This window comes from Melospiza melodia, unplaced genomic scaffold (assembly GCF_035770615.1).
Source record: "Melospiza melodia melodia isolate bMelMel2 unplaced genomic scaffold, bMelMel2.pri scaffold_32, whole genome shotgun sequence".
Lineage (NCBI taxonomy): Eukaryota > Metazoa > Chordata > Aves > Passeriformes > Passerellidae > Melospiza > Melospiza melodia.
Window position 1 is genome coordinate 631,831 of NW_026948638.1, and position 22,604 is coordinate 654,434.

A 22,604-nucleotide genomic window follows, 5' to 3' on the forward strand; every position below is an offset into this window, starting at 1 on the left:
CCCTCCCCCCAACCGGTTCGGGAAGAATTCCTCAGAGAGAAGTGGAAAGAATCTGTTTATTTGACATGCACAGCACCCCCCAGCACACAAAATGAACAATACCAGATGACACCGCTCTGAAAAACATGACAAAATCAGAAAGTCTCTTGCAGGGGTGGTTGCTCTCTTAGGCCCTCCAGCGCTGGGCAGCTGCTGCAGCCAAATGGTGCAAACCCTTGGTGTTCCCAGGTCCCGGTCCGGAGCAGGTTCGAGATGTTCACAGAAACAGGAGAGGAGAAACAGTCCAGGAAGGAATTTGGACTGTTTAGCTAGAACTAGCAAATAAGCAGAAGCAAAAGCAAGCAAAAGAGAGAGCAGAGAGAGAGCAAGCAAAGCAGAAAGCAAAAAGCAAGAAGCGAAAACAGCCCTATTACTGCCAGTCTCTGTGTCCCTGATAAGAGAAACCCAAAGAAAACTTTCACTCTTCAGAAACAGTCTTAAAGGCACAGAACATATGAATGGGGATGCAAGCATCATAACGTCACCCGAGGACAACGTCCAAATTAAATTATATCGAAGGATGATTCCGTATGAAATCTGCCAGAACAGACAGTTCTGGGTGGCCTTGGAACCTTGGGGGTCACCTCTCATCTGCTTTCAAAACACTGGGGGTCTGTGCTTTTCTTTCCAGGGAAAAATGATCTTTCAAGAGCAGATATCCATAGCTAAAATTTGGAAACTGCCTCCAAAATTTCTTATATCCAATGATAGCTCCCATACAAAAGCTGACAGGACTGTCTACGTTCCCTTGCCTTCCTCAGGGCGAGCTCTCATCTGTCTGTGAAACACTGGGGCCCTGTACTTTCCTTCCTATGGAAAAGAACTGTCCTTCTTGCCCACGGTAAAAACTGGGATTTGGCCTCCCAAATTCCCTCTATCCAAGGATTGCTCCAAGACAAATATTCCCAAGGGAAACAGGTCTGGCTGGCCTTAGCCTCCTTGGGGCTGCCTCTAATCAGCCTTTAAAACACTGGGGCTCTGCCCTTTCCTTCCTGTTGAGAAGAACTGTCATTCTGGTCCAGTCACCCATGGCTGAAATGGAATTCCACCTCCAAAACTCCCCAAATATCCGAGGGCTGATTTCAGACAAAATCTGCAAGGACATACAGGTCTGGCTGGCCTTATCCTCTGGTGAGTGCCTCTGATCTGCCTTCAAAGTCCTGGGGCTCTGTGATTTCCTTCCTGTAGAAAAGAACCGTCCTTCTTGTCCAGGCACCCATGGCCTCAAGCACATGAGCACTGTACAGGGACAGAGGAGCTCTGTGCTCAGTGGGGTGGAGACTGAAGACAGCAGAGGAGAACCCTGGGAGGGATTCAAGGGTGGTTTCAGAGATGGTCCATCCTTCTGACATAGTGGACAACAGCCAGAGAAAGAAAAAAATCAATGATTAAGCTAGCTGGGGAGGCCCAGACTGGGAACAAAGAGAAAGGGATTTCCTTCCTAGGGCAGGACTGTGGTGCAACACTTCCCCCAGAAGGAGTCTGGGTCAGCCCCAGGCTTTGTGTGGGCAGGCAGAGGCAGGCAAGAGGCAGAGCTGTCAGCAAAGGAAGGGCCCAGCCAGGTGGGGCAGCCGGGGGATGCCAACAGCCTGCAGGGACAGAGGCGCAGGGCAGGGACACCGTGGGACAGCCTGGGCTGCACAGGGCACAGGGATGGGCAGCAGCTGCAAGACAGCCCTGCCAGAGCCAACTTGGGCAGCACATTGGCCATGGCTGCTGGCCCTGGGCCTGAGGCAGGAGCAGGAGACAAGTGACCCTTGCAGGGCTGGGGCCTCATTGCCTCCTTGTCCCTGCTCAGCAGCCTTGCAGGGGCCACCCCATGCTCCTGTCCTTGCCATTGCACATCCCCACATGCCAGTGCCCATCCCGGGAAGAGCCCTGAGCAAGGAGGGAGGGACAGGATCTGCCTGGCCAGGGGCTGGGGCTCAGGCCTTGGTCCTTTGCATTCCTCAAACACATCCAGGTTTGCTCAGCACCAGAGACACCTTGGCCTTGTTTGTCCCCTGCTGTCATCACTGCCTCGAGGGTTCTGCTCTAACTGGAACCTGGGGACACTTCCTCAATTGTGTTCTTTAAGGGGACCCATTAAAACTTCAAGAAACTTTGGAGTCTAAATTTAATTTTGAGTTCTTGAGAAGTTTTTTGAAGATTCTCTAAGGGATTGAGTCTGATGTAAACAACACCAAATCTCAAGAGGCTCAATAAAATCCTTGTGCTCTGTCTGTGCTGCTGAGCTTTAAAGGAACAGCTCTTCCCAGGGCCAGCTCCTTCCCAGCCCAGCAGTGCTGAGGGCTCTGCCTGCAGGCACTGAGGGGACAGGAGCCAGGCAGAGACAGGCTGAAGGCAATCAGGATTGGGAAGACATTGAGCTGAGACTTCACCTGAGGAAAGCTCTTCACAGCCCTGTGCATGGTGAGTCTGTGGGTGCAGGGCAATGTCCCCTGTGCTCCTGGAAGGATCTCCTGAAGCTGACCCAGGACAGGACAGATGTGACTGTAAGGATGGCTCTGCTGCCGTTTCTGCTTTGGGGGAGGTTTTGCGACAGAGCGGGGCTGCCCTGGGCACCATCAGAGGGACAGGGCAGGACGGCTCCTGCTGCCAGGGACAGCTGCGGGGGCTGAAGCTGGGGCTGCAGCCAGGGCTGCCCAGGGTTGTCCTGCAGAGCAGCTCCTGCAGCCCTCAGGGCTCTTGGCCAGTCCAGGGCATGTGCCACCTGCCAGGGACAGCTCTCAGCCTGCCTGGCAGCTCCCCATGGACACTGCAGGGGAGAAGTTGGAGGTGGAAGGAGCCACCCCCATCTGAGCAGATTCCTCCTGCTCTGGAAATGGTTCTGCATGGCCAGGGCTGCTCTCAGCTTTCTCCTCAAGGGAAGGGAAAGGAGCTGTCATCTTTGGCTGTGTCACTGAGACTCCTGCACTGTCAGCCTGGGCATCAGCAGATGGGCCTCAGATCTCCCTCAGAAAGTGCCTCCTCAGCCTCCTCTCCCTACAGACAGCAGCAGCAGCACCTTGGCTTGCAGCATCTCAGTTTGTCTGGCCTGCCCCTAAGGCCCTGGTTCCAGGGAGATGCCCCTGGGCAGTGCCCTGTGCTGGGAGGGGTCTGCAGGGCAGAGCTGAGCCCCTGGGGCTGGGCCGGGCTTGGGCAGCACTGGCAGGGACAAGGCTTGGATAGAGAGAAACAGCTCCCAGTAGGCACAACTCCAGGCAGCAGAGAGGCAGACCAACCCTTGGTATCCATACCTGTCCAGCTGCATAGGGAAAGAGAGAAGATTTCAGAGAATATTATTTTTAAACTGGAGTGTTCAAAAAGTCCAATTTATTTTTCAATAATTTTTTAAGTGCAGGCACCCTCAAACAGAAGAGTTTTAATTATCAAAGGAGTCCTGGGTGGGGACTAGCACTGTCTGCACTGGGGCACGGGAAGCCCTGTTTTCCCTCTGGGCTCTGCAGTGTTCCGCCTGAGAGCAGTGCTAAAGATGAGGCGGGTACTCAGTTGCACAAGCTCAAAATCAAAGAAAGTTTAGCCAAATTTCCTCACAGGAAGAGAAATGATTTTGCAGAGATTAAAAAAAATATAGAATTGACTCAAAAAATTTGGTCACACCTTGTCAATATCTTCCTTCAACAGTCCACAATGCCCAGAGTGAAAAAATGTCCAACAGTAGCTCCATCAGCCATTTCCTCCTGCTGGCATTGGCAGACACGCGGCAGCTGCAGCTCCTGCTCTTCTGCCTCTTGCTGGGCATCTCCCTGGCTGCCCTCTTGGGCAATGGCCTCATCATCAGCGCCGTAGCCTGAAGCCACCAGCTGCACATGCCCATGTTCTTCTTCCTGCTCAACCTGGCCCTCAGCGACCTGGGCTTCATCTGCACCACTGTCCCCAAAGCCATGCACAATTCCCTCTGGGACACCAGGACCATCTCCTACTCTGGATGCGCAGCACAGCTATTTCTGTATGTCTTCTTCATTGGAACAGAGTTTTCCCTCCTGACTGTCATGTGCTACGACCGCTACGTGTCCATCTGCAAACCCCTGCACTATGGGACCCTCCTGGGCAGCAGAGCTTGTGCTCACATGGCAGCAGCTGCCTGGGCCACTGCCTTTCTCCATGCTCTGCTGCACACGGCCAGTACATTTTCCATGCCCCTGTGCCATGGCAATGCCCTGGACCAGTTCTTTTGTGAAATCCCACAGATCCTCAAGCTCTCCTGCTCACACTCCAAGACCAGGGCACTTGGGTTTCTTGCGTTTTCCATCTCTTTAGCTTTTGGTTGTTTTGTGTTCATGGTTTTTTCCTATGTGCAGATCTTCAGGGCTGTGCTGGGGATCCCCTCTGAGCAGGGACGGCACAAAGCCTTTTCCACCTGCCTCCCTCACCTGACTGTGGTCTCCCTGTTTGTCAGCACTGGATCATTTGCCTACTTGAAGCCCCCCTCCATGTCCTCTCGATCCCTGGATCTGGCAGTGTCCGTTCTGTACTCAGTGGTGCCTTCAGCCCTGAACCCCCTTATCTACAGCCTGAGGAACCAGGAGCTCAAGGCTGCAGTGTGGACACTGATAACTAGATGGTATCAGCGACAATAAAGTGCTGCCCCGTTTTTGCAAATCACTTGTAATAAAAGTAATCTTTGATAGTTCTGCTTGGTTTTGGTGGTTGGTTTGTACTTTTCTTTCCTTTCTTTCAGTTTTTAATACTATTCACAAAAAAACTTCATTTTTTGTGCCATTTCTTGTTCTGTTTCTCTCCACCCTCATTGTGGTCCCAGACTGTGTCAATTGGGAGCTGTGCTTTCAGAAGCTATAAATTAGAGAAAGGATTTCCCAGCACAGTTTTCATGAGAGATTCCCCTTTTGTTGCCTTCTCTGGAGCTGTAGCAGCAATGTCTGTGTGCAGAGCTGGGGCAGATCAGTGCTGGCCTAGCAGCTGTGCCCAGCAGCAGCAGCATTTGTTGTTGCCAGTGCTGCTGCCATGGCCCTGCCCCACTGCTCTGGTGGCCCTGGTGTTGCTGTAGGGCCTGAGTGCTATCGGGGCACAGTCCTGGGGGTGGCAGTGCCGGGGCTGCAGCAGGGACAGGCCATGGGCACTGCTGGGGCAGCGCTGACTCCTCAGGCCAGGACCTGGGGGCTCCAGGCTCCTTGCCCAGGCTCTCTCAAGAACACGGCCAGGCCAATGCTCAGCACAGAAAAGCCCCATGAGCAGCCCCAGGCTGGCCCTGGGCAGGCTGGGGGAAAACAGCATGGCTGGTGTTCTGCAAGGGCCCTGGGGTAGATGGGAGGGAGCAGCAGAGCAGGGGCTGATCCATCCCCACTGTGCTGCACAGCCCAGGGCAGCGTCCCAGAGTGTCCTCATGGAGCTGCCAACAACATCCCCCCTGGCCTCTCCCCCAGCTCACACAGGTGCCCCATCCTTGCAGGCATGGACATGGAAGCACTGGCTCAGCAGCCCCTGTTTGCATTGCACAGAGCAGGGGGAGCACCCCCATGCTGTTTGTGTGGGGACATGTACCTGAGGGAGCACAAATGCCATCAGCCCCCGGGGCCAGCAAGGGCAGGGGGACACCAGGGAAACCACTCAACTTTGTCCTGGCCTCTGCAGTCAGCCAGAAAGTTTGTTCCCATCAGCTGGGAGTTTCCTGTCCCACTGCAGATGCTGTTGCTCAGAGCCAGGGCTGCCTGGCAGGGACCCCCAAACGGCCCTGAGCATTTCATTGGCTTCATCTTTGCTTTCTTTACACTTTCTGGCACAAATGTCTTCCTATTGCCCACCCCTTGTTCCCTCCCGTGCAAACAGCCCATCCCTGTTTGCCTTTTCCTCTCTGGCTCCACTTCCCATTGCCATTCCTTACTTGGCACCATGGAAACATCCCTTGGGCAGCACGATCATCCTACAAGTGCTGCAGGAATTGTCTGCAGGCTCCTGCAGTGCCTGGTGCTGCTCCCTTGCCAGAGGCACCCCAGGCCAGGGGGGCACATCTGGGCTGCTGTGTCTGCCTCTGGGGCTCCCTGTTCTGGGCAGTGAGGAGGAGCTGCAGAGGCTCTGCAGGACTGACAGGATGGGCTTTGGGGCTGGCAGGAGAAGCTGGGGGACCTGGGCTGCTGAAGCTTCTGCAGAGGAGGTCCAGGGCTCCTCCTGCAACTGCTTCAAGGGCTCTTTCAGAGAACCCCAGAATCAGCAAGGGTGGAACTGGCCATGGAGATCATCAAGTCCAACGTTTGCCCTGACACCACCTTGTCTCCCCTGAGCTTCCTCTCCTCCAGGATAAACAACCCCATCTCCCTCAGCCGCTCCTTACAGGACTTGTGCTCCAGACCCCTCCCCAGCCTTGATGCCCTTCTTTGGACACACTCCAACACCTCCATGTCCTTCTTTAATTGGGGATCCCAGAACTGGACACAACTTTTCAGGTGCTGCCAACCAGTGCTGAGCACAGAGGAAGAATCACTGTCCTGCTCCTGCTGGCCACACCATTCCTGATCTCTAGGTGTGCCAGGGATCAGATGTCATAAATATTGGGGAGAGACTGGGGACAAAGTGTTCATGATTGTAAGCCATGAAGGGTCTTTTACTTCATACCTGTTCAAACTGCAGTAGAAGGTGCTGGGGATCAATATCAGTTGAACATGGCTGATACCAATGTACAAACAGGAAAAGAAAACTTTAAATGACAAAACACTTCTTTCTGCATTGTTTTCAATACAGTGTATTCACTTAGAATATACTTCTGAAATCTTATTCTAAAATTCTAAATAAAGTCTAATTATTCACAGAATGAAAAAAAACCCCATAGAATGTACCTTTGGCTTTTATTGTTCTGGTGTTTTTGCACAAATATTTATGAGCTTTACTCACTGAATTCCTGAAGAGTTCAAGAAAGAAGAGGTCTCTGGAGTAATAAAATTCATCAGCAACCTCCAAGTGGCTGAGGATTTATCCCCATCAGAGCAGCAATGAACAGAAATGGGCACAGCTTTGTGGCTGCCCCAGCTCTGAGATGGGCCCTGGGCCTGGAGCAGGAGCAGTTCTTGAGGGCCCCAAGGCCAGGGCTCTTGTGCTGTCCTGGGCAGATGGGATGGCAACAGGGGCTGTAGAGCTCTCAGCACCTCAGCCAGAGGGGAGCAGGGCAGCCAGGGAGCCTCCTTTGGCCTTGGCCAAGCACCTTCCCCTATGGCTAGGGCTGAGTCCTGTGGTAGCTGCAGTTGCTGCTGTGCCCTTGCCAGGGGCTGAGGCCATGGGGCAGTGCCCAGAGCAGCCTGGTCTGAGCAGAGCTGTGGGGCCAGAGCCGGCTGGACTGGGCTTGGGAGAGGCCCTTGGTGCTGCCCAGAGCTCAGGGCAGCTGGCAGAGCTTGCAGGGAGCTGGGATGGGCTCAGAGAGCCTGGCCCAGAAACCATCAGTGTCCATCTCAGCCTGGCTGAGCGTGCAGGGGCAGGACTCAGGCCAGGCCTTGTGGGGCAGGGCCAGCGCCGGTGCAAGGCATTGCAAACAAGCAAGTGGCCCAGAGAGGAGGCTGCTCTGTGCCCTTGGTGGCATGGACAGAGCAGGGAGGGGGCCCAGGACATTTGTCAGCACCAGCCTCTGTGCCCAGCCCTTGGCAGCCCTGGCTTCTGAGCCCTGCTTTGGCCTGGGCTGAGTTTGGCTGTGGCCGAGCTCCATCCTCCTGCAGGGCTCAGGGCCTGTTCCCAGCCATGGCCAGCCCTGGCTGCCTCTCTGCTGGCCCAGAGGGTGGCAGAGCCTGGGGCAGGGCTGTCTATGCAGCCCCACAGGTGCCACAGGCTCCACAGGAGCTGGCAGAGGCTGCCCAGCAGGGAGGCCATGGGGCACAGAGCCCCAAGGCTGCTGTGGGCACCACGGCACAGGGGCCGTTCCCAGCCGCAATGCTCCTGGCCTGGGCTGGGCCTGCACAGGGGCTGAGCCACCATGGCTGGGCCAGCACAGGGCCACAAAGGGGCCACGCAGCTGCTGCCGGAGCTGACAGCAAGGCCAGGCTCACACAAGCAATTGCTGAGCATGGCCTGCGCTGGCCAGGCCTGACTGTGCCAAAGGCAGAGCTCAGCTGCCCTTGGGGCCTGCAGCAACAATCCAAAGAGCCTCCATGGCTGTGCTGGAGACCAAGGCTGCAGGAGGCAAACACAGGGCTGCTGTGGGATGGGGAGGGCATTGAATTCCAGCACATACCTCAGCTCTCTGATGATCCTGGCACCATGCTGGGCCCTGTTTCAGACTGGAGCAGGGCAGATGTTGATGGGACAGGAGCCCTGTGGGCCTGTCAGGGACCTGCAGCTTGCAAGGTGCTCTGGTCTCCCTCAGGTGCTCTCAGAGAGATCCAATGCCAGCTGGGCGCCTCAGGGCACAAGTGGCACTGCCTGTTCATGGGCACAAAACTGATATCTTCCTGGAAAGGGGTACAGGTTTTAATACCTTTTTGTTTCCTAATAAAAATGCAAATCTTTATTATCTGGGTCATTTGAGTACTCTTATGAATGGCAACCTTTTCCCACCAGAAACGGCGATTTCCTGGAAACGTACTGATGGCAGGAGAAGAAATACTGATCTTCCCATCTATTTGTGTCACCAATAATCAGTGTATTATTTAATCTCTCTCTTTTCCATCAAGTGCTTACATGTCTCCTGGTTAAATGGCCATGTCTAAGGAAAAGTCTTCACTAGACCAGGTGGATATTTGTTCTTCCCATTGTTCCCAGATTTCCTCCACCAGATGCTCTCTGGTCATTCAAGTGCCTCTCAACTGACTGGTTTCATGCTTTTAGCTTCAGGGAGGTGTCCAAACTTTCTGAAGTTTAAATAAATACCACATAAGGTGACATCTTAATTGTCTTTATATCTATCACAGAATTACCTTTTCTTATATCTATGTCTAAAATTGTTCCTCTACAGGAATCCTTTGGGGATGGTGGACATGTCAGATGCTGCTGGGACATTCCGGAGAGCTGAGAGAAGAGCTGTGATGGTTATTTAACTGTTCAAATGTTCAACTTGTGTTTGTTGACAAGAAACCTTTCTGTGCCTTTGAGTGTCACCAGGCCCTGGCCCAAAGGACACAAACCTGATGAGTTGTGGTTTTCACTGCAGGGGCTGCACTTTGACCTTGGCTCTGTACAGGAGAGCTCTTTGTCCCCTTTCTCTCTTTTCTTCCCTCTCGCCATGGAGGGCGTTGCTCACTTCAGCGTCTGAGTCGTGTGTGCAAAGAGCAAATCTGGGCAGAATCGGGGCAGGGAGGGTTTGGGGGGCCTTGGGATCTGTGCTGGGCACAGAAGGTGTTTTCCATTGCTCTGAGACTGTCTGCTGTGCAAAGTGGATTCAATATCCAGCAGAGGAATGACTTTTGCTTTTGATGGAGCTATGCCTTCCCTTGGCTTTGTTGGCTGACAAGAAATGAACATCCCTCTGTGTTTCGGGCAGCTCCTTCTCCAAGGAAAGCAGGTGGGATTTGGAGCCAAGGAGCTGAAAGCTGCAGGCGCAGCCTGGGCTGGAGGGAGCTCAGATTTGCACAAGGCTGCTCTGAGTGCCAAGGCTTGGATAGGGGAAATGGTGGGGTGAGGGTAAGGACAGAGTGTGATTGATCGTCAGCCATGAAGGGTCTCTTGATTTTCATATCTATTTCAACTGCATGAGGAGGTACTTGGATTCAGTGTCAACTGGAGATTGCACATAACAATTTATGAACAGGGAAAAAAAACAAAAAGGAGCCGGGGTCTCTCTCAGGAAGAACAGGAGCTGTCACAGAGCAGTTCCAGCAGCTGATGGAAGCTCGGTGGCTCGTCCGGTGTCGGCTTTCTCCCATGGCAGAGCTGCATGGAGCGGGCAGGGCAGTGAAGCAGCTGGGCTGGAGCCCCTCGCTGCCTTGTCTCCCCGGCGTGGCTCAGCTCACAGACTCTCGGGCTGGGAGCGGGGCCTCTCCGCTCCTGCCGCACCGTGTCCCTGGGCTTGGACAAACAGTTTCCTGCCAGGAGAGCCCTGCACACTGCTCCACAGATCTTTCATAAAGGCCCAAACCAACTCCAAACACTCTGTCTGCAGCAGCTTTTCACAAAGGGCTGCAGCAATCCAGGACAGCTCCAAGTGAGTTTCGGAAGGCTCTTGTCTTGTTCCTCACAGCAGAATTCTTGATGATCTGATGCAGTTTTATTCAGATGTAACATGAGAGCTGAGGTTTTTTTGTTAAAATATTTCATGATGAGTAACAAGCCTTGGGTGCATGAGGTATAGGACCGACATGCCAAAGCATGAGCATATTCTCCAAAGTGGCCAGTTTAATTGTCCGTTTCATTACTCTTGTGTTTACTCCACACTAATAAGGAAAACCAATCTTTGCCTGGAGGTAAAACAGGCATGGGATACACTACAGTCCCTTGCAGGCTCAGCAGGGCTGGGAGTGACAAAGCAGGCCGTCTGCTTCATTGTGAACCACTACAGAGCTACATCCCAATCTGGTTTAGGTAGCGTGGTATTATTAAGAGCTCCTTTTCTGCATGAGATACAAAACGGAGATCCCAAATGATCTTCATGCAAGCGTGCAGTAAAGAACTGCTCCTGCTATCCTAACAAAGCGTTTGCTTTGGCAATTACACTCTTCCCATTCATCTTTTGAGGCAGACACCTCAGGTTTTCCCCCACACCCCTGCAAGGCTGGCAGTCACTGTTTCCCAGTTCCTGTTCTTCCCTAGAGATGGTGCAGTTGCTGCTTTGAAACAAAAAGCCCTGAGATCAGGACAGCTTGAAGGAGCATGAAATGATAATTAAGTGCTCATATTGGTAACACCCAGGCCTGCCCATCCCAGTGCTCTGCAGCAGCAGCAGCAGGACCATGCATCATTCCTGTTGGTGGATGTTCATGTTTCTGGTGTGCAAGAGCAATGACTTTGAGGAGGGACAAAAATGCCCCTCTTCAAACAGTGGGTGTGCAAGGAGATGTGAAGTTTCACAGCCTTTTCTAGGATATTTTAGAAAGATCTAAGAGAATATTGTGGCATGGAGTAGGTCCCTAGTTTTGTCTCCAGAGGAATCCCCACAGGGCACATTCACTCTGCTGCTGATGGCAACCCCATAAGCTCATGGACCAGTTTTCCCTGCAATGTGCCACCCTGCCTGGGCTTTACTAGGCTGGGACTAGACCCAGAGCTAAGCAAACACAGGCAGCCAGGTGACATTGTGTGACATCAGAAGCGGGCAACCATGAGGACTTTGCTGTCAGAAGGTTACAGTTTTCACTGGGCCCAGAAGTGTTTTTCCCTAAGGCAATGCAAATTGAAATGTGAAGTTTCAAAGCTTCAAATGACTATGAAAGGAAACTGCAGAATAATTTCTGGGAGGGCAGCATTGTCAATGATCATGCAGCCCACCAACAGCTGGAGCTGAATCCAGAATTGCTTCTTCCAGCTGTGCAGGAATTCATTCCACTGGCAAGCACTGGTCCATGGGAACAAATGATCCCCTAGCTCTGGGCTGAATGGCGCCCAGGCTGCAGTGCAGATTTGAGGAACCCTTATCACTTGTTATTGGCCTCCCAGTGCACTCATCCTTCTGCAAACAGGGTGCAAACAACACAGCTGCACTGCTGTCCCGGGTAAATATACATACAGGTGACTTTGCCAAAGCAGTGCATCATTTCCCAGTGAAATCCATGACCTCTTCTTACCTATGGAATTGTGATTGAAGACACCTGTGAGCCAGATCTGTGGGAGATTGCAAAGGAGCAAAGCTTTGGGATTTGGGCACACTTCTCTTGGTTTCTTTGCTCAGGTCTTTGGTGAGCACAGAACACACCTAGGGAGAAAACCTTTGACTAGACAGGATCTTTGGGGTCCATTGTCCCCCAAACAGGTCAACAGGTGACTCTGTTGTAATGCCAAGTAACAAAGAGCAGCACAAATGACACAAAGAAACCATGGCCAAAGAGGAAGAGGAGAGGCCCAATGAGGAAAGGATGTGGTGAGACACTGGCACACTGAATGAGCTGCACTCCCATAATCTCTAGGCTAGCAGGTCATGGTCTCACATTCTCCTCCTGGTTTATTTAAATGTTATTTATTTTTTTTTTTGTTTTTCATCATCAAAATAAAATATATACCATTAAAAGTATGTCATCAAAACTTAAAGACAGAATCAATAGACATTAATTCAAAACTACATCTAAAGATCAGAACATATGTACATCTGTAACTATCAAGCCTAACGCATCAAGCCTATTCTTCAAACACTCTTCACACAGGCGGCAGCTTCTTCCTGAGCTTGGAGGAAAGAGAGCTCTTCTGGATGGGAGGCGAGGACTTTGTGGGTGAGGGAACATGGGAAGTGTCCGGAGAAAACTTCTCGGTAGGACTGTAACCAGCCAGATCTGCAAAATGGAGACACAAAGTTTAACAGAGAGGCAAAGTTTAACAGAGGCCACCATGTAAACCTAAAGCATCTGAAGCTCCATAATTCCTGGGACACATTTCCTGGAAATGTCCAAACAGCTGCACTGGGAAACATGCTCCTGCTGGCAGACACTGAGGCAGGCCAGTGCAAACCCTGAGCCACTTGCCCAGAGCTGGCACAGGCCCAGCCTGGCCTCTGGGCTGCCCTGGGACAGCAGGGAGCCCAGAGCCCTGTGCTCCCCAGGAATGGCTCAGCTGCACATGCCCCCTTCTGCTCCTCTGCCTGCCCCACAGCTCAGCAGCCCCACAGCTCCAGGGGCACTGGCAGCAGCACAGCTCATTGCAGGGGCCCATGCAGGGCACAGCTGTTCCCTGGCAATGTGCACAGCCTCTCTGGGCTGCCACAAGGCCCTTCCTCCCAGCAGAGATTGGCCCAGCTCCCCCCTCACCTCTGTGTGAGGCTGAGCCATGATTGCCTTCACCTTGTCATCAATCTGGAGCTGCTCCAGGCCCCCCATGCCATGACTAGGAAATGTGGTGGAGAGAGTGGGGGCAGATGCACACCCTTTTTTAGGATTTTGACATTTTTGGCACAGCTCAAAAGGCTAATCCAGAGGTGTCCAACTCAGCGCTTCCTCAGCTTTCTGGAGAACATCTCGCCTTCACCAGCCCAGCATTCTGGAGAGGTTTTCCCGCACATGTGGAGGCTTGCTGGCAGCACATTCCTTCAGCTGGGTGCCCATCACCTTGCAGAGGGCAGAGGCGAGCTTGGTGGCCACGGTGCGGACGTTGGCGCTCCGCACAGGCAGTGCCTTGTTCCCCAGGCAGGGCCAGAGCACGGGCAGGGCGTCGCGCTGGGCAACTTCAGGGCTCCTGGCATGAACCCCCTGCACAAGCACTGCCGGGACAGAGACACAGCTCCTTACCCACCAGCCTCACTGCAAACAAGGATCTGCCTCTGCTTCTGCTTCTTGCCAGCCTCTCTGGCCAAGAGCAGCAAAACAGCACCCTTGGCCCCTTGGTCCAGAAATGGGCAAAGCAGCTGATCATCCTGGAAACAGAACCACCAACCCCTCAGCACTAATTGCTCCAACCAGAGCCCTTGTCCCTGTGGCAGACTTCCTACCTTTACTAAATTATTTCACAATCTCTGCATGAACAATGAATGAAATGTCCAATTGCCTTTGATTTCCATTAAGAAGTTGTCTAAACCCACACTAAAGATTTGGAAATGCATCATAGAGAGGAAATGAAGAGATTTCTAATAAAAGAAATAATTCCATTTTTGTAACTTTGATGTCAAGTGCCAAATGTCTAATCTGGCTCTTCCCTTTGCTCAGTGGCACACAGCAAAGGGCAGGGTTAGAACACACCTCAAAACTCCAGCCCACCAGAGATGGCTGCTGCCTGACAGCTGGATGAGAAACATCAGTGACCAGCTGGGGTCTTCGGCAGAATCCTTTTGGGGCTTCCAACAAAGACCTGTTTCAAACCTCAGGGCATCTCTAGAGAATTACCCAGATCCCATTGCCCTGGCATTTGGGCATCTCCACATTTTAATGCCACTTCCCCTCCCAATGGTAATGGCATTTTTTCTTATTATATTCACTCAGATAGGGGCATAGAGAAAGAAAAATGCTACACAGGGGACTGAAATGGAACCAAAACATGAGTGTTTTCTCATATTGTCTCTGAAATCTCTCTGCCCATTTTCTGAACTGAATTGTACCACACACGGACAAATGTTTACTACCAACAGGCTCCTTGCAACAGGCAGATTTGGCTAAGAGATGAAAACCTGAAATGCTCTGGAGACCATTCTTATTTTCTGATCAGACAAAATGTTATTTAGCAGCCATTTAATATTCTGTGGTGGAAGAGACTTCATTTTCTCTATGCTGTTATTCCACCAGCAGTCATCAACATTGAAAGAGCTCCTGCAAGTACCCAAAACCAATTCTGCTAAGCAGGAAAGGGTTATGGTACCCATTTTTAAATGGGAATTCATTTGAATTTAAATGCAATAAAGACATCAGTGACTACTGAATGTGAGGAACAGCTGTCCGGTCTTGCTAAATCTCTAAGAGAGAACATCTGCTTTTTCTAAAGTAGTCCTAATTTATGGTTTATTCCTTTATTTGAAAAAGAGATAAAAAGAACTGCAAAACTAAATGTCCTATTGCTGGAGATCTATATTTTTCAAATGCTCTTTAAAGGGCCTTTGACATTCCCAATTGCTGAACATGCCCTTTTGAGATTCCTAATGAAGACACATTCAAAGATGTTGGCATAATTAGCAGTGGATTTAGCCCCAGTTACAGCAAGGCTATCAATCATCTTCTCTGCTATATATTGAGATTATCCTTTTTCCATTCCTTGGCTCTTGCTGACACAGCAAGCTCCTCTGAGGAATCAATTATCAGCTGCATTTGTAGCATTTTGGACAGCGCTGACACAGACAGACACTGTTTGCACACCCTGAAAGGCTCAGTCCAAGGCCCCTCTGACAGCACAGGCAGGGAGCCTCAGCACTCTGCTTCTGTCCCTGTGCCCCAGAGGCTGCCTTGCACTAAACCTGTGCCTCTGATACCTCTGTTGAGTTCTGACCTAAGCTGTGACCCCCAGGCTCTGCACGGTTCAGCCTCAAAACTTTCCAAGAGAAAAACAAGAATTCTGTGAGGACAAAATAAACGGATGCCCTGAAACAGCATTTGCCACCATTTCCCCTCAAAGATCACAGATGTCCCTGAGCTCCCCAGAGAGGAGCCAGCTGGGGCATTTTTAGCCCTCCCTTTGCTGGAGGTGGTTCTGAGATGCCCCAGTGAGAGCTCAGCCCCAGGCCGAGCACTGCCCCCATCTCAGGTGCTGCCCAGCTCTGCAGCAGCCAGGGAAAACCTGCCAAACCCACCTGCCTTGGCTATGGGGCAGCAGGGACAAGCTCAGCACCTCCTGGTTTGGAGGAGCTGCTCTGCTGTCTGCTCACAGGCATTCCCTGTAAATGCTCCCTGGGAAGAGCTCTGGGCTCAGAAGGGGAGGCCAAACCTGTGATACGCTCGGGGACATCCAGCAGGGCTTGGCCACTCAGGTGATTCCATTGGTAGCTGAACTCTTTCAGCAGGGACACTTTATCTACAAGGGAAACACACGTTTCTGCTCACTTTCCTCAGGTCATAGGAGAAAGGGCATTTTATAAAAAACAAGCACACTTCTGCAGATGTTTGAATCCTATTCTTCTTTCCTTCCAGCCTACTTGGCAGGGTTTTAAATTCCAAAAGAAAAGCTCTCCTTTCACATTTGTAAATCCAAAGTTGTCTGCTGCAGCAGGAGCTGTGTTAAACATTTCACATCAGGGACCTCGAGAGTTCAGTCACATGGAAGCAGTGGAAAGGTTTTGCATCCCAGAGCAAAAAGGAAGAGCCCCATACTTGGGACACAGAAAGGCACTGAGTCAGGCAGTTCCTGAGCTCACAGAGCAGCTGGGGAGGAGAAAGTGGAAACTCCCCTTGAAGACCTGCCTCTTCAACACGCCTTTTTTCAGGCATATTTCCCCAGTGCAGCATTCTCAGAGCTGACATAAATGTGTGTGGCAAAGGAATTTAGAGCAGCCCTTGCCTATGTAGTTAATTGCTGTGGCCATCTTGCCCCATGAAAACAACAGGTGGAACAAGGCATCACTGACAGCTGGGTTTATACCTGTTTGTTCTAAAGAAATGAACTTGGTGAATCATCAGATCCCCTTTGAACATAGAAGACAAAGAAGAAAAGTGGAAAATAGGCAGCTAATGCCTCTAATGTAGAGCCTCCCAGGTGGCTGCTCTGCAGAAGCTCTGATGGGTCAGTGTCCCTTCATGCCAACAGCAAAGCTGTTCATTTGGGAAGTCAGACGGGGCCCAAGCAAACTCCAAACCCCTTTTGCCTCTGAACTGTAGCAGAGCTGCAGTCCAGGACTTGCTCTTCAGACAAGCAGCACAGAGCCCAGGGCTCCTGGGACTGTTGGGAAATGCTGATCCCATTCCAGCCTGTTGGGGATGGTGCATAAGGACTGCACCTGCACAGCCTCTGGTGGGTGTCAGCTGCAGTGTTCCACAGACAAGAGCAGCTGTCAAGGCACTCAGCGTTCTCTTGTGCAGGAGAGACAGAGACGAAGCTGAGGAGAGTCCCTGCCAGGGCTCAGCCTTACCCAAATGAGCAATGGATTCTCCCAGTGCTTTCACAGCTGCCCCACGAACCCTGGGATCCTTTGAGTTCAGGCTCTTTGTTATTCCCTCCACCAAACCAATGATCACCAGGTTCAAGGCATCTTTCAGGGCTCCTGTGATTTCAGCCAGCACATCCAGTGCCCTCTGCTTCACTTTCTTGTGGCTGTCAGATATTCTCAGGACAAAATATTCAAAAATCTGTGAAGAGAACAAGCAACGTGAAAGCTGGGTTCAAATGTCCTTGTTTGAAGAGTGGATGTAGCAGTCAGCAATGTCAAAGATGAAAGTGATTCTTTCTGTCAGGTCAGCACTCGCTTGCACAATTTCACTGTTTTCCTGTGGGCCACTCACTGGAATGGTGGCACAGCCTCATGCTGGTTGAAAGATTTTCTTCTGTTTTTAAGAGGTTTGGCTGGGGACAAAATAGTTCCTATGGTATTTCTCTCCATTTATAAATCATTAAATCAATTCCATTTATAATGCTAAAGAGTACATTTGCTTTGAATGGAAGCAGATGTTTACAATGCCTGTTTTTCTATACAGTTGCCTCAAGTACTGAGGGCAATTATGATTTTGCCAAAGCTATGGCTGGAAGAGATCCAAGTTTTCTTTTGTTTGTCTCAGAGCCTGTGTCTGGAGAAGTGCAGAGCTCTGATCAACTCTTCCAGGATCCAGACCATTTCTCTAAGTAAGAGGTGGACTTCTGAAATGTCATGTGCTGTACAGCTCTCATTAGAGCAGGTTCAGTCCCTTGACAGCCACATTATCAGGCACCTTTCCCTGGAAAAAGGGAAAAAGCAGCTACTGGGAGGAGAAGGCAGAGATGGGTCCATTTTCCTCCTTTTCCAAAGAGAAAGAAAGATCCCCCAAGAAGGGTGAGCACTGTCTTTACCAAGAGGAATAGGAACAAGGATGGAAATGAGTAGCCAGAGCTGTGACAAGATGGAGTATATAGAAGTGTTCTTTAAATAAAACAACTGGGTTTCAATGAACCCAGCCTGATACTTCTCTTCCCTATGCAAACCCATTTTTGGTCTAGAGAACAATTACCATGCTTTCAGGGGCTAGATTCCCTTCACTTCACCATACTGGGAGTAGGAGAGAGCAGCAGTTACACCAGCAGAAAATTCTGCCATCATCTGATAACAGCATCAATAGGCACCTGCCAGACAAATACAGCTGGACTGAAACAACTTGTCCTGAAGCCTGGACCTGAATTACATTTGTCTGGGTGAGAGGGACCAGAGTGTCCCAAACAGCCAGGACAGAGTGCCAAGACACACTGAATTAACTTTGCTGCTACAGGCTTAGGAAAGGAGCTAAAGGAAAGGAGCAGTGGAGATACCCTACATACTTGGGCAATGTTAGTGGAGATGAGCTGGGGGTTGTTTTTGCACAGGTCTTGGAGGAGTTCCACTCCTTCCATCCATGTCTGAAACCCCTTGGCTTCCATGAGATGGTGAAGCTTCTGGAGCAGCTCCGTTTCTCCCACAGCTGGAGGTGACGTGACCTGGGCTTTTGCACAGTGTAGGAGGTGTCCATCAGAGGGAGATTTCACCCTGGAAAATAAAACCAAATGAGGACCTGGTGGTTATAATTATTGTTGCATGGCATCCCCATCGAGGAAATAATTAGCATTGACTCCATGATTCCAGAAGGCTGATCAATCACTCTATTATACTATACTATACTATACTATACTATACTATACTATACTATACTATACTATACTATACTATACTATACTATACTATACTATACTATATTATACTATACTATACTATACTATACTATGCTGAAACTCATCACCCTTACACACAGCCTGATACAGACAGACCAGATTGGTCAATTGAATCCAAAACACCATCACCAGTGACCAATTAAGAAATTACCTTTTGGTAAACAAATCCCCATAACACATTCCACATGTTCACAACAACAGGTGCAGCAAGTGAAGATAAGAATTGTTTCTGATTCTTTTCTCTGATCTTCTCACAGCCTTCCCCAAGACAATGCCTGGCAAAGTTGTGCCTGCTGCTCTCTGTGGAGAGAGCTGCAGCCACAGACAATACCTTCAGTTAATTGTGAGCAAAACATCTTGAGCAATTTTCCTAATTATGTGATTTCAAGCTGGAAAGTCATGAGGGTCTGAAGAACAATGTGGACCTCATGACAATCATTACAGGAGACAATCTGCAAGTGACATTCTCACCACTGCTCACTCAGGAAAAACAAGGATGAGATGCATCTGATCTATCTTCAGATGGCTGCCAGGGCACACAGGTCACATTGCTTTGTGGAGAAAGAGAGACACTACTGCCAAGTTTAAATGCCTCCTCATACGGGACGTGTGTGTCTTAGAATAAGGGAACTCATTACTCTGGAGAAGTGTCTCTACAACCAGGCATGACAATCTGGAAAAGTAGCTCAGATGCATCTGAACAGATAAACAGGGCCATATTTGAAGGATGCAGAAAATCAGTAACAGAGATAAAAACAGAAGCCAGACATCCCAGAACTAAGCTCCCATTTCATTTGCTTCCCTGGAGACCAGATGCACAGCTTAAAAACCCCACTGGGAACAATTCTCCTGATCAACCTGTCTCTTCCATGAGCACAGGAAGATGCCAGCTGTGCTACTGAGGCATGTGGTCACTTTCCTGCCACTGCTGAGCAGGACAGAGCTAAATAAATCCCCTCTGCTATCAAAGAAGAACAGGTACAAGCAGCTCTGCAGCTGCCATGAAGAGACAGATAGGAGCAATTCCTGTCTTAAATGCTGATTGCAGCACAGGGGGAAATAAACCAAACATGCTGTCCACCAAGCAAATTACATGAAGGACAGGAATATCAAGGCAAAAAGTCCACATTGAGACACCTGTTGACTGAAGTTGTTCAGGAATTGTCTTGCTACTTACTACTCAAACTTGGTGCTGTTTGAGGGTAAGAAAACCCTGATTCAGCCAGGCCAAAGCACATGGATGAGAACTGCATCTTTGTGGAATGGCATCTTCCATCCAGACTGAGATTTCTCATCAAAACACCCATCTGAAAAAGACTCCACTCAGGTGAAAAAAAAGCCCTGTTTGAATTTACTTGTCCCAAGTCAGGCAGGAGAAACTTGGCCCTCTCCCAGCCTCCACAACACTGCCCTTGCCATGCACTGGATCGTCTGAGCTGCAACCAATGGGTGTCTTTTTGTCTCTCCATTTTTGTGGAAACCCCTCCAGAGAAGTTGTGTTCAGCACAATGCACAAGTAGACATTTTTTATCCTAGAGAATTTGTAGGGAAAGGAAACAATCTGTGGCATTGGTCATCTCTGCCAGAAAGTTTTTCCTGAGGAAGAGGCATGTAAAGCCTGCCATGTGCTTTGTCGCATCTAAGAAAAGTGCTCAGTACCGTTTGCCAGCAGACAATGTGGCCTGGGGCTCCTTTGAGCCATCGTTCCTCTCCTTCACCGGCTCCTTGACAGATGGGCCTTCAACCTTCTGGTTTTCCATCCCCTACAAAGACACAGAGAAACCCCATCAATCTTTAGAGTATAAAACAGGAAATTCCCTGTTGAAAACACAAGTTTGAACCAGGATCACTGCTACCAAGGCTTAGGGAAACATTTCCTAACTTAGAGATGAAACAGACCAGAGATTCAGTGATGCCAACTCTTTGTTTTCAATAGCCCAAGGCAGGTTATGGGTGCTGTCAGACTGAGCAGCAGTCTAAAATCCCAAATTCCTTAGTCTTGAGCATAAGTGGAAATAGTGCAAACTGGCAGGCAACGAGTGTTTGTGAAGGAAGCAGCAGAACAAACTGGACTCTTTGGGGGTTGGCCCATTGTGTTGGAAATTGATTTGATTCAACTCTCACTCTCCCTGTGCCTGCACAAAGGCAGGCTCCCTTCTAAAATGTTGATTAAAAAAATAAAATCCCCCCCTCAAACAAACAAAGGATTTTCCACTGGATGCTGCTGAATTCACCAAGCTTCTTCCAGCCCCACAGGGCTTGACAGCAGGGCAGTATTCCCAAAAGACAGACAGTAATTGTAGTAACTAGGATTGACCTGGACATCTTTTGTAAATTTGGGAATTTTCTTGGCACTACTACTTCCAGTGTCCTTTGCAAAGACTCTGTTATCTTCAGAAGCACAATTCTCACTTAATTGCTTTACAGGGGGCAGAGTAGGGAGAGCATGGTGGGGGCTTATGCTTAAATCTAAACCCATTTTCTCCTCTTTCCCTTTCCTCTTTGTGACTGATATTGAAAATATTCGAAACCCCAATTTTCCCTAATAATATCAGTTCCTTAATAAACCCCACTTTTCCCTAATAATATCAGTGCAGATCAACAGGCTGAGGATTAACAGCTCATTCCCAGGAGCAAAATGATTCAGCAGAAGAGGAATGAGCTAAAGACAGATTGGGTATGTTTGATCTCATATTAGCAGTGGCAATACTTGCACAAAGGAGACATTTCTCCTGCCAAGTACTTACTTTCTTCTTAATTCTTGTCAGAATATCTTCCAGGTTACGGGGTGAAAAAGATTGTTCCAGAAGCATTTTAAATTGTTGATGATTGAGCAACATCTTCACCATCTCCTGTTCATAATGCCTAAAGGCGGCAGGAAGGCGGGAAGGCGGGAAGGCAGGAAGGCGGGAAGGCAGGAAGGCAGGAAGGAAGGCAGGAGGGAAGGCAGGCAGGAAGGAAGGCGGGAAGGCAGGGAGGGAGGCAGGGAGGGAGGCAGGGAGGGAAGGAGGGAAGGAGGGAAGGAGGGAAGGAGGGAAGGAGGGAAGGAAGGAAGGAAGGAAGGAAGGAAGGAAGGAAGGAAGGAAGGAAGGAAGGAAGGAAGGAAGGAAGGAAGGAAGGAAGGAAGGAAGGAAGGAAGGAAGGAAGGAAGGAAGGAAGGAAGGAAGGAAGGAAGGAAGGAAGGAAGGAAGGAAGGAAGGAAGGAAGGAAGGAAGGAAGGAAGGAAGGAAGGAAGGAAGGGAGGGAGGGAGGGAGGGAGGGAGGGAGGAAGGGAGGGAGGAAGGGAGGGAGGAAGGGAGGGAGGAAGGGAGGGAGGAAGGAAGGGAGGAAGGAAGGGAGGAAGGAAGGGAGGAAAAGAGCTCCTGAGGGCTTTCTGTATTTTGATGATCCCCACAGTGGATTTGGGCCTGAGTCCAGGACCCTCAGACACTGAGAGAAAGCTGAAAAAGCTGCTCAAGGAGTCAGAAGCAAAACTCCAATTCTCTTGGATCATCACTGGGCCCCACTGAGGGCAGGGAGTGCCAAAGGCTGCCCAGGGCCTGGTGAGAGCAGATCCTTGAGGCCAGGATTGCAGGGAGCCAAAGGCTCTGAGCAGGGAACTGCAATGCTGAGCAAGGCCTGGGCTGTCTGGGGGAAGCAGAAAGGCCAAGCCCTGAGCCCAGCCTGGGACAGCAGGGCCTGTCCCTCACGGCTGCCTCGGGGCTGTTTGTGGGGCAGTGGGATGTGAGGGGCAACGAGGACAAATGTCATAAACCTGTGTGACACTGCAGATCCTCATGGAACCAAGGGGCCAGTGTGGCACAGCAAGGGTGCATGGAGCCCAGGGAACCAAGGGGCCATGGTGACACATCAGGGCTTTGTGGAACCATGAAGCCATTGTGACATTGCAAGGCGCCATGGAAGCACGGGGCCATTGTGACACTGCAGAAGCAAGGGGAACATTGTGACACTGCAGGGCCTAATGGAACCAAGGAGACCATTGTGACACTGTGGGGTCCCACCAAACCAAGGGAACATGGAACAGATCTGGCTGGCTGGGCCTCCTGGCGATCACCTGATAGGTCTGGCTGACCTTGGCATGTCGAGGGCTGCTTCTCATCAGCCCCTGAAGCACTTGGGCTCTTGGCTTTCCTTCCTATGAGAGAGGACTGTCCTTCTCCTCCAGGGGACCATGGCCAAAATTGGTATTCCTCCTCTCAATTTCCTTATATGCACAGATTGTTCTTAGATGAAATCTGCCACAAGAGACA

The 22,604-nt window shown here is 50.4% G+C and overlaps 1 protein-coding gene across 1 annotated transcript; it reads left to right on the plus strand.

The window, feature by feature from the left end:
• Positions 1–559: 559 nt before the first annotated feature.
• On the plus strand, positions 560–4,622 carry LOC134434085 (olfactory receptor 4K1-like). Its single transcript, XM_063182781.1, has 3 exons — positions 560–567; positions 3,953–4,094; positions 4,509–4,622. The coding sequence occupies exons 1-3, from the start codon at positions 560–562 to the stop codon at positions 4,620–4,622; spliced, it is 264 nt and encodes an 87-aa protein (XP_063038851.1).
• Positions 4,623–22,604: the final 17,982 nt, after the last annotated feature.